Raw genomic sequence first — 12,500 nt, forward strand, 5'->3', positions numbered from 1 at the left:
TACAATTAAATTACGAGAAAATGAACCCAAAGACATATTAATTTTTTCACATAGATTTATTTCAAATCAATTCTATTTTTAAATACCAAAGGAATAGCAAATTCGTCTGCACGATTTAAAAGTAATTGATATTTTTTAAAATCAAACCTTATCTGAAAATTAGCCAAAAACGACGTTTTTCCTAGTATACAATTCAATACAATACGCGTTAAAATTGTTACTACAACAATGGCATCTTTGGAATTCAATTACACAAAAACAGTGCATAATTATAAAATTTTCAGAGTATGGAAATCAAAGGTAGAGAAATCATATAGGTAATTTTCATGGTATGTTTTCGAACAGTTTTCAAAGCCCTGCAAACCGCAACCTACGTTAAGTATCTCTGGTACTTTATTGACCTAAAATCATCAATCTTTGTCAGTTGATGCATCTTTGGTTTTCAGAGATTCAACTAAAAAGTAGGTCACAGTGACCTACTTTTACCATTTTATGGCTATATTTAGAAGTATCTCAGGCACTTATTGGCTAAGAATCATCAAACTTTGTCAGTTGAGGCATCTTGGGTTTTCAGAGAATGTCGAACAAAAAGTAGGTCACCGTGACCTACTTTTGAATATTTCAGGTACGTTTTACTTTTAGCTTAGAATCATCAAACTTTGTCAATTTAGGCACCTTGGGTTTTGGAGAACGTCAACCAAAAAGTAGGTCACTTTGACCTACTTTTGACATTTTATGGCTATATTTAATTATATTTGGTACTTATTGGATTGGAATCATCAAACTTTGTCAGTTGAGGCATCTTACTGTTTCATTGAATGTCCAACAGATGTAGGTCACGGTGACCTAAATTTGAATATCTCAGGTACTTATTGGCTTAGAATCAGCAAATTTTGTCAGTTTAGGCATCTTGGGTTTTGAGAATGTTTACCAAAAAGTAGGTCATGGTGACCTACTTTAGATTCACTGTGACCTACTTATGGTATTTTATAATTACATTATAATATCTTCAAGTCTTAACTGGCTAAATATTATCAAACTTTGTAAGTTGATGCATTTTGGGTCTTATGATACTAATAGAGTTGGAGGCTTCTAATAGAAGTGATAGATTGTTAAATTTATCAGAAGAGCGATTCAAGGCCCTTGGGCCTCTTGTTTTATCTATAAATTCTACTCACGATAAATGTATAAATCTGTTGGAAATTATCATTGCAATCATGCTATGCACAGCTGCTAAACACCTCGGCGTTTTTGTACTTCAACCTTCAATGTAAAGCTTTCGCCAGTGTCTCCGTGTTTATAAGTGTTTTACGATAAGTATGCCTTTAGTTACTGAAATTGTATAATGTTTTTGATCAAATTGAAAATTAACTGGCTCGGACAAGTGTCTCAATCTATCGGATCCATCCATCCCTTTCCGGCGACCGAAATTCCTCCAACTTATTATCATCAAACTTCGGACGTGTTTAATTCTTGTGTCTTTTCAGCATCGATTATCAATTTTCACGAATAAAAATATTCCCAGAAAACAATCTGTTCACTATTACTGATCACAAGTAGCCTTTCACAAAATATTCCATTCGAAATAGATTCCTTAGCCTGATGAATTCGAAGCGTAACCGCCATGCAAGCCGATTTACACCTCGCGTCATTTTTCAAAATCTACGACGGACGGTTAGTGCAATAATTTAAATTCGAAAATATTCAATTGTCTGTCTCAAATGTATATATAAGTAATAAATAACAAGTTTATAAACTTCAATGGGAACTGAAGTGGGTCGGTACGTGATCAAATCTTCTTGAGAAGGCCTTCGGCCTTCACAGGATTTGATCACTTCAAATAAAGGAATTGTAGGGAATTGGATCATGTGTACCTCTTACTTTAGATTTATTTGGCCTTATTTTTATTGGACATTTGGTCCTACATATTGAAATTTTTTACCGACCCGACCTAAATATCCTAAATATAACCGGTAAAAACCGATGGTCTGGTGACTTTCGCATAGACTGCATTACCGATGTTATCTGCACGACGGTCATGCCAATAACTTAAGTTATTCGCACGACGGTGTGCTAATTATAAATATTTCCATTTACTACTGTAAACCAACTTTTATATGTGATGACTTTATTTTGCTATTTACAAGCAGTAAACTAGTTGGCGATGATTCATTTTCACGATCAGACCTTTTTCAATCTGTTTTAAAAAGACAGAGAGACTTTTAGCATGTTTAGTATCAGTTTGCTGCTAGAAATATTCGCGATGTCGAAGCTGTCACGAACTTTTCGAAAATATCTTGCATGTGAATAAAATTTGGTTAACAGTATTTTAACAAGGCGTTTTTACATCCTGCAAACAAGTTCGTCTTGTGACCATAAATTGATTGTTTAGTCATAATCGATCTACGTAGTTTGATAGTGATGTCATAAGTGATCTACGTTATAAACACATTCAATATATACCGTTGAGTTTTGAAAAAAAAACATTATGGGTTTCAAAGTCATTTTTTGAGTTTTATTGGGATGTTAAACTGGTTGGTCTCATGTACAAATCCCATAAAGCCCGAAGGGCTTAATGGAAGATTTGATCATGTGCAATTTGAAGATTTTATCATGTGTAAAAGGGTTGGTCATGTGATGAAATCACATAAAGCCCAAAGCGCTTTTTTAGAAAATTTGATCATGTGCCAACCAGTTTTACATCCCAATAAAACTCAAAAAATGATACCTTATTACTTATATTTATTTTACATTTGTGTCTTATATTTACATTTGCAACTGAATCATTAAAAAAAGTAAGGTACTGAAGTTTTAAATCCATAAGAGATTTACATTTTTTCAATACTCAGCAGTATTATTTGAATGCGTTGAACACGTAGATCACCTATGACATCACTGTGAAATTTATACGTATATTGCTTATGACTAAACCATCAATTTATTTTCACATGACGAGCGTATTTTACCGAGATGTAAAAACGCCTTGTTCAAATAGTGTTATATAAGGGCAAACATTTGCAAATGTAAATATACTATTATACTAACCTGCCAGTCCGTTTGTGATGCCCCCTCCATTATAAGAAGTGATCCATGCATCAAAGGAACCTTTATATGTTCCATGTATGTGTAATCACCATTCTCCTCCTGCAAAGTTAACAGAATGATAAAAATACATAAAGAATAAAGTGCACTCCTAGGGTATATGAAATGCATATCTTTTTAAGCATATTCATAGCCATAATTTGTGACCTGATAATTTGTACTCTCACGTTTTTAAAAGCTTAGGTACTTCATGTATGATGTATCTACTTTTGGTGTTGCAACACATCTTCATCTAAAAAGACCTTAACTGGACAAATCTGATGGTCCAAGGTTAAAGTTACAGAATTCAAGATAAGATCATGATTGTTTATTTGATATGATAATTTTTTTGCGACTTCTAACAAGGTTTGGTGGTTTTCGAGGCCTCATTGACACAGAAAACTTACAAATAGTCAAATTGGAAAATGGGAAAAGATTATGCCATCAGAGATAGGTGGGTGTATAAACAGCAAGAAAGGCACAGCTAGCAGATAATGTACATGTTAATTACAAGTTTACACTTACAGGGGGAGGCTTCTTTCTGAGTTCAAAGTTTCTAGTGTCTCCAAACGACAGTGATGCAATGGTGGGTTCCAGCCCCAGAGAATGTTCATCATCAGAATGCCAGGCCACAGAGTCATGGCCGTCACGATACAGATTAGCAAGCATGGAATTGAAGTGGATCCCTGTTACTTCCTCCAGGCGTTCCTTCAGCATCAGCAGAGTGGGGTGCCACTAAAAAACAGGAGGATAGTACAGATAAACAGAGTGTGTTAATGATACACAATGGAATTCAACCTAATTCTAATAAAAGGCTTGTACAAAAGAGCTAACGTTTTTGAGAGCTCAACAAAATTCCTTATGCATCCTACAGAAATGTTTGCAAGGGCTTGCTGTGTTGGACAGGCCTAAGTCCTGCACATTACAAGCATAAATTCTAATTACAGTAAAACTTGCCTCATCCTGAAACCACTGGTAAACAAAGAAATTGGTCGAAATAAACAACAGTCTCGATTAGACATCTTTTTTTTAACAAATAAATTTAAATGAATGGGACTTAAGTTTAAGTCATATCAAGCAAGATTTTGTATTACACAACATGCATATTAGACATTCTAGATATATATCACCAGAGTTGTGGAAAACTTTTTCAGATAGCCGGTCATTCGGACCGGCAAGACAACAAAATAAGCCGGTCCGAAGTGATTTTTGTCGGTCCGAAATTGAAAGTTGCAAAATGGAAAAAAAGCATAACATGTATTCATTTTATATCAAATCTATTTGATAAATCACGTTGTTAATAAAATAAAATTCAGTCTCCATTTCCAAGTACTCGTGCATTTTCTTTTAATTTTGCATTCATAACAATACTAGATCGATACAATAATACCATCATTTTTTGGCAGGAGACAATGCTAATTCAGCACAGTCAAAGCAATTTTTAAAAACATTTATACATTTTGGAATTATATTAACCTAGAATTCTTTGCATCGATAATCTGATAATAAACATATCAACACGAATGGAGAAAAAACGAAAATCCGGGACAGTCGGAAATACTAGGTTAAATGCCTTCTCCTGACCTGTGCTTGAATTCTTTCTGTTGAAATTTTTCATATTTAGCTAGTCTTTATCTGACGTTTTTCTTTAATATGTTTTCTACCTAACTGGGCCCAATTTGTGCATTTAAAAGGTCATGAGAACAATGCTACCTTTCGTTTTCATTTACAGCCTCGATCTCGTTTAAAGAAAAGGTATTACGTAATCACATATATAAGATACGATAATTAAGATGGGAAATGCACAAAACAAAAAAAAACCTTTAAACCAATAAGGGGCCGGTCTTTGTATATAAATGAAAGAAATTTTTACCGGTCATGCAAATTTTAAGCCAGTTTTGCCGGCATGACCGACAGTTTTCCACAACTCATCTGATATCACTCTAACAGCAATAATGGTATGATGTCAGGATTTTTGCTATTTTGATATTGTATTAAGAAATTTGAATCATTTCTGCAAAATTTTCATGAATGACCCTGAAATGACCTGTATATTTTTACCTCTGGGCACGCCTGATGAGTGAGGCCTGAGTAGGAGTAGGGAATATCTCCGTACCACGCCGTCAGCCGAGGTTGTAGGAATGACTCCCCCGTCTTCTTCACATCCGACCTCTGTCTCCATGGCAACTCGTGATACAGAGCATCGTAAATTACATTAGCTTCCTCTGGGTCAATAAAGATTGGAAAAAATCTCAGCCTAAAAACAGATTAGACACACATTAGGTTTGCTTCTAATTTATTCCATCCAGTCTCTTAAACGAAAAACTTGAATATACTTCTTTTCTCTTTTTTTGTAATTTGGATAAACCCCAAGGTCAAGGTAAAAAATTATTTTATGCATGTAAAAGTCTTTTCAATAATATAGAAATGGCATTGCAAATGTGAAATATTAGTGTTGTTACGATAATTGCCAACTATCGAAAAATCGTCGTTAAAAGGCCCAGGTCGGCGACAATCGATTGTAAATATTATTATCGATAGATCGCTATATTTTTCATGTCGTATTTTTTAAGCCGAAGTCCATACTTTTATATTCACCAAAGGGAAGTCACTCTAATCGGCGGTAAACAAAATGGCAAACGTGCATGGTGAAGAGGTTGACGCCTAATTATATCAATATCCTGGTGCAATACGATCTAAAGTTCGAAATTTTTTGGCTTTCTGAAAAAGGGCGATGGGCCTCCATGCAAAAATAATATACAGATGGACTCGGTTATTTGTAAATTGTGTAAAATGTCGTCTGCCAATAAAGATAAGTTGAAGTTCGCGGTCAAATGTCATGGAATTCTACTCGTGCTGAATTAATAAATTTAACCTTTTTAATATATAGTTCAAATTATCGATTATGTAATCAATTGTGTTCTTCCGATTCAATTTGATAATCGATAGTAAAATATGTCCGATTTTACAACACTATGAAATATAAAAGCCCTATAGCATCAACTATTCAAAACTTAATGCCAAAATTAAGGCTAAAGTTTGATAAAATTATGCAAAAATGAGTCTAATTCCAAAGTCAATGCTAAAAGGTCAAATATGTTGTTATCTTAAGAAAAAGCATTGCAATAATTTTGATCATAAGGAACACACATCAAATATGGAAGCAATATTTCTAACCAACTCAAAAGTTTTGGTGCAGGTTTTAAGTTTTTTCAGACAGACAGACATCTGAACAGTGCAAACTTTTTTTGCTCCTGAAACTCCCAATACGTGGCATAATAAAAACAAACAGTAATGATTATGCTTCTTGAATAATTATGCAGTATTGTGTGACCTTTAACCTCTCACCTGGCTACTCCTGAGGGTTCAGTGCTGATATCATATACTCCTGCTTTGCTGAAAATAAAAAAAATCTGTCAATTATACTATAATACCGAGTCTTTTACATATCACTAGGAAATCTTAATGCTGCTGATTATCAGTCCAATGCTGAAGTTAATTAATATGCATTTTGTCAGAAATTTTTCATTCCTCATGATAGCACTACCAAAACCATACTATCTTTATCAATACTAACAATACTAGTACAATGGAGCCTCATTTATCTGGACGCTTTGGTTCCCAGTCAATTTGCCCGGATATGTGAAGCATCCGGATACTTGAAATGCCAGTTAAACAAGACAAATAACATTTCAAAATTCTGTTTCGATGAAAAGTTGTCCGGATACTGAAGCATCCGGATATCGGGTGGCGTCCGGATATCTGAGGGTCCACTGTAGATACTAGATAGGATGTTAAATTCTTGAGCTGATATAGGATCCTGGATGACCTCTACTTTGATTGATGGCACAAATCTTTTAACAGGTCGGAGAGAATACTCGAAATCGGGTATTATCCGTGAAATCGCGTATAATACTCGATATTGGGGTATCGTTGAATCCGCGAAATCGGGTATTCCGTGCAACTTTCTATAAAAACTAAAGACGTTGCGCACGGTGTTGGTACTATAATATCTAACTCTTTATGTCACAAAGAAATTGGCGGTTTTGCGATGTTATATTTACTTTAAATTAAAAATAAAATCATTTATGTTATTTAAAGTAATGAATAATTCTTAAAAATTTCTTTTGAATAATTTAAAATTATTTTAACTATGATGAGGCATTATTCATTATTGGTCATTTATGGCGAAATTCCCGTGTCCGACGTTACATCAATTATTGTTCGCGCAACTAAAAGGTATGAAAAATGCACTTATAATTCTTTGAATTAAATGAAATTTAGGGGGTACAATAAAATATATCCATTTTTTAAGATATTGCTGAGTTTTTAACATAATTTTATCAATTTCATGAATTTAGACTGGATCTGCAGTGCTTAAGTAAAATGTCTAACAGTAAGAAATCGTTTCCTTACACTGACATTAGCCGAAATGGAGATGTGTACTAGACATAAATCCCAGTCAAATATTAATTTTGGTGAATAATCTTTTAGTACATATATTTCTTAGATTAATTGAATTGATACATTTTATATTACTTTTCCAACGTTAATATTAGGAAGGCTTTCTTAAGTGTAGCCATTTTGTTATGCACGCACGAGTCACTGTAAATTGTAATGTTACTAAATATGTCTCAGTAAAATATCAAAAATATATAAAATTATTCTAGATATACAGCAATTATTGATGTAGCTTGAAAGAACATTTAATGCTGCATTTACTAATTACACAATCTTTACAGTAATAGTCTACATGAAATAAATGCAAGCATAAATAAAAGTGTAGCCATTTTGTCACAGGTACGAAAAACGTCATTTTACGCAATGCGTACACATGACGTCGGGAGCGTCAAATTATTATCATCGTGGCTTTTTTCATGCAGGTCTGTAGTATCAGCTCACAACTACTTGTGGACATGCAGGAACCACCCCCACCCCATCCCTGATATACTGTGAACCCCGGGGCTTGTTGGAGATTTTTTCACAAATTATATTTATTACAAATCATCATGCGTACAAATACCAAAGGAAAAAATTATGAAAACCCCAAAATGATATCGTTCCACAAAAAATACCCTACTAAACGAAGTATGCATTATAAGAGTCCCCCCCCCCTTCTTTCACCAAAAATAGTAAAAAGATTTTAGAATTTTCGTGATAAACCAGATTTTCAATAATGGTGATACATCTTCATCCCTCCTTTTTTTCATTCCCTCTATATACTAAATTGATACTTTTTTTTAATTCAAAATGACACCAGTTCCACTGAAACGTAGGAAGTATAAAAATTTTAACTCTCATTTTTTCTCTATACACCCAAAGCGCACGCGGACGCTATATAGAAATAAAAGACTTGTAATGACCTAATTGAAAAAAAAATTGATTGACTGATTGTATACTGTTTAACGTCCCTCTCCAGAATATTTCACTGATATGGAGACGTCACCATTGCCGGTGAAGGGCTGCAAATTTAGGCCTGTGCTCGGCTCTCAGGGCCATTGAGCGGGGAGGGATCTGTATCGTGCCACACCTGCTGTGACAAGGGGCCTCGGTTTATACGGTCTCATCCAAAGGACCGCCCCATTTAGTCGCCTTTTACGACAAGCAAGGGGTACTGAGACCTATTCTAACCCGGATCCCGACAGGGAATAAAAAAAATTGAAGTAGGTTGAAAGGGAATACTACTTATCCTTATAAGACAGACAAGGGAGAAAAAAAGAAAGAGGAATATTCACTGAGTGCCTTTGGCATTTCAGTAATTAAAATCTTTATTATTAAGATTTATTAATAAACATCTAAAATCTTAAAATATTATTTTTTTTATACATTTGAAAAATAAAATTCATTTAAAGATCTAAAATCTGCATGAATGAGGTTCAATACATTATAACAACGTTATGACTTTTTAACGTTATTTTGACGTAACGTCGGTATGTACCAACACCGTGCGCGACGTGACAGCAACGGCGCATTATGCCAGTAACTGTTACTTGTACATCAGTATCTAGTGGATTTATTTTTATTAAATCTAATTCATACGGTTGTCAGATAAGTTTAAAATCACAGGACAAACACTGCTGGGGTAACAAAAAGGACACAATGGTGTTATTATTTTTCAATATAATTTCTAAAAACAAATAACTACAATTCGTTTATCTTTATTTCCCATTAACATGATTAAAGTATTCCGTATACTTAATTTTCTAATTTGTGCACTATTCACAAAACGTGAAATTTTAAAGAAATTAAACGACTAACGCCGTGTTATGTATTTTTACTAAAAAATGTATGGTGTCCCTTTCACGTGAAATATAAATTATTCCTAACAGTTAGAGAGTACAGTATAAGCGAGTCATAATTAAGTGTTTTTTTTCACTACTTTGGGACTGGGGGCTGGGGCCCTCAGAATTTGGAATTTCAGCATCAATAATGCTAAATTGGGAATCTCCCGGAAAACCCAGTCACTTTTAAAGCATTGTCAAAAAGCTTTGTTTTTGTCCTTGTATTACTTTAACAAACAATTGTTATAACAAAAACATGACTATTTTTGGTATGAATTATCTAATTACTTGCATCAAGAACAATAGTTGTATGAATTATCTAATAAAGAAATCCAACATGGGTGAACAACAAAACCTGCTTGAACTGCACTGAAAAACATGCAATAAACAAACTAAATTTTATCACATATTTTGTACGTTTCTCTTTGGGAAAACTTATACTACATTTTGGGAAAATACAGGCAAATTTTCAATTGGGACTGGGGCCGAATTTTGGCCCCAAAGCGGCCCTAAAAAAATCACTGTAATTGTATATCTCTGCCATAATAGAATACCAACGTTATTATAAAGAAGAAAATAAAATAAGATTAAATAAATACCCACGGGAAAACAGTTTGAAAATAGCTAATTGAAGGTGAGTATCTTTTTAGCTCTACTGGTCAGAGACCAGAAGAGCTTATGCGATAGTGATGCGTCCGTCGTCCGTCCGTCTGTCTGTCTAGCTGTCCGTCTGTCTGTAAACAATTTTTCAAAACGCTACTCCTCCTACAGTTTTGGTCTGATTTTAATATAACTTGGCACACAAGTAGACTACACAAAGATACATAAAATAATGCATCGGATTTTTATTTCGATGACCGGTGTTGCCATGGTTACTAAAAATAGAATTTTCTGTGAAATTCCTTTAAAATGCTACTTCTCCTACAGTTTTGATCTGATTTCAGTATAACTTGGCACACAAGTAGACTACACAAAGATACATAAAATATTGCATCGGTTTTTGATTTCGATGAATGGTGTTGCCATGGTTACTAAAAATAGAATTTTCTGTGAAATTCCTTTAAAACGCTACTCCTCCTACAATTTTGATCTGATTTCAATATAACTTGGCACAAAAGTAGACTACACAAAGATACATGAAATGGTGCATCGGATTTTTATTTCGATGACCGGTGTTGCCATGGTTACTAAAAATAGAATTTTCTGTGAAATTCCTTTAAAATGCTACTCCTCCTACAGTTTTGATCTGATTTCAGTATAACTTGGCACACAAGTAGACTACACAAAGATACATAAAATATTGCATCGGTTTTTGATTTCGATGAATGGTGTTGCCATGGTTACTAAAATAGAATTTTCTGTGAAATTCCTTTCAAACGCTACTCCTCCTACAATTTTGATCTGATTTCAATATAACTTGGCACACAAGTAGACTACACAAAGATACATAAATTAGTGCATCGGTTTTTGATTTCGATGAACAGTGTTGCCATGGTTACTAAAAATAGAATTTCCTGTGAAATTCCTTTAAAATGCTACTCCTCCTACAGTTTTGATCTGATTTCGATATAACTTGGCACAAAAGTAGACTACACAAAGATACATAAAATAGTGCATCGGATTTTGATTTCGATGAACGATGTTGTCATGGTTACTAAAAATAGAATTTTTTTGTGGAATTCCTTTAAAACATTACTCCTCCTACAATTTTGATCTGATTTCAATATGACTTGGCACACAAGTAGACTACATAAAGATGCATAAAATAGTGCATCCATTTTTGATTTCAGTGAATGGTGTTGTCATGGTTAATAAAAATAGAATTTTCTGTGAAATTCCTTTAAAACTCTACTCCTCCTATAATTTTGATCTGATTTCAATATAACTTGGCACACAAGTAGTCTACACTATTATACATAGAATAGTGCATCAGATTTTGATTTTGATGAACTGTGTTGCCATGGTTACTAAAAAAAGAATTTTCTGTGAAATTCCTTTAAAACGCTACTCCTCCTACAGTTTTGGTCTGATTTCAATATAACTTGGCACACAAGTAGACTACTCTAAGATATATAGAGTAGTTCATCAGTTTTTGATTTTGATGAAAGTGTTGCCATTGTTATTAAAAATAGAAATGTGTGAAATTCCTTTAAAACGCTACTCCTTCTACAGTTTTGGTCTAATAGCAATGGCTTCTTTTCTCATCCTTTGTTATAAGCACAAACCAGTAGAGCTACAGTCTCAACAGAGACTTCTGGTTTTATGTCAATTTAGCATGAAATTTTTATTCAAAGACACAGTAATTTTTTTAGTTGCATTTTAATCGATACAAGATATGCTATTTTACCTTTATTTTATGCATTTGTGTGAAAATTGAGAGCGAGAAGTCATATGAACAGGATTTTCTTGTTTTTTTTTGGGGGGGGGGGGGGGAAGGGGGGGTTATTAATAAAAGTCAAATGTGTACATCTTTTCATGAGCTTATAATACATTGAATTTCTCAATATAGATCGAGGTACAGTTATATTGAAATATGAAATACATAGTTAAGTTTTCACATTTCTTATAGTTTTTACGTTTATGAACATGTTAGTGAACAAACTGAAATAATGGAGTGTTCAATTGCCTTGAAAACTCTTGTCTTACTTTTTGGGAATATAATTCCTCATGGGACATTAAACTTTAATAAAAATCGTAGCCACTTCCTTTCTTTATTATTCTTTATTATACTATTTGATAGACAGGGTAAATTTTACCTCTTTACCTTCTATATTTTTTTTTTTATATCGCTATCTTATACCTCGATCATTATAATATGCTAATACAACGCACTATCTGATTGGTTCTTGACAATATGTCACAGTTTTTTTCTTTTAGTTATTTTATCTATGATACGTATTACTCATGCAGAACTTTTCCTAATATACTCATCTATAATGAAAAAATGTGTTTAAAAAATAAACATGAATTCTAGTTACTTGTAGTCTCATATTGTGTTAGAAAATAACAGGTTGCTTTTTGTTTACCTACAATGTAGATGATTTTTATTTGATGAATAAATCTTACCTACAATTAAAAATCTATGACTGAGTTTAACCGACCGTGACATTCAAAGAGAGGTCTCTTGTACACATGTAG

At 33.5% G+C, this 12,500-nt stretch overlaps 1 protein-coding gene across 1 annotated transcript; it reads right to left on the reverse strand.

The window, feature by feature from the left end:
- Nucleotides 1-2,997: 2,997 nt before the first annotated feature.
- On the reverse strand, nt 2,998-7,664 carry LOC134232834 (alpha-ketoglutarate-dependent dioxygenase alkB homolog 3-like). Its single transcript, XM_062714807.1, has 5 exons — nt 7,621-7,664; nt 6,430-6,477; nt 5,143-5,338; nt 3,607-3,816; nt 2,998-3,144 (listed from the first exon to the last, which is right to left on the reverse strand). Exons 1-5 carry the CDS (start codon nt 7,662-7,664, stop codon nt 2,998-3,000), a joined length of 645 nt encoding a protein of 214 aa, XP_062570791.1.
- Between the last annotated feature and the right edge of the window lie 4,836 nt (nt 7,665-12,500).

The sequence above is a fragment of the Saccostrea cucullata genome, unplaced genomic scaffold, assembly GCF_032062105.1.
Source record: "Saccostrea cucullata isolate Sc308-1 unplaced genomic scaffold, CSIRO_AGI_Scuc_v1 ctg4196, whole genome shotgun sequence".
Lineage (NCBI taxonomy): Eukaryota > Metazoa > Mollusca > Bivalvia > Ostreida > Ostreidae > Saccostrea > Saccostrea cuccullata.

What these genes read in the sequence shown, in the direction of transcription:
- LOC134232834 (XM_062714807.1), bottom strand. Translation starts at nt 7,664, where the DNA reads ATGGCTACACTTAAGAAAGCCTTCCTAATATTAACGTTGGAAAA. An exon ending in GAACCCTCAGGAGTAGCCAG is followed by an intron (nt 5,339 to 6,429) that starts GTGAGAGGTTAA and finishes ATCTGTTTTTAG; the next exon opens with GCTGAGATTTTTTCCAATCT. An exon ending in CTCATCAGGCGTGCCCAGAG is followed by an intron (nt 3,817 to 5,142) that starts GTAAAAATATAC and finishes CCTGTTTTTTAG; the next exon opens with TGGCACCCCACTCTGCTGAT.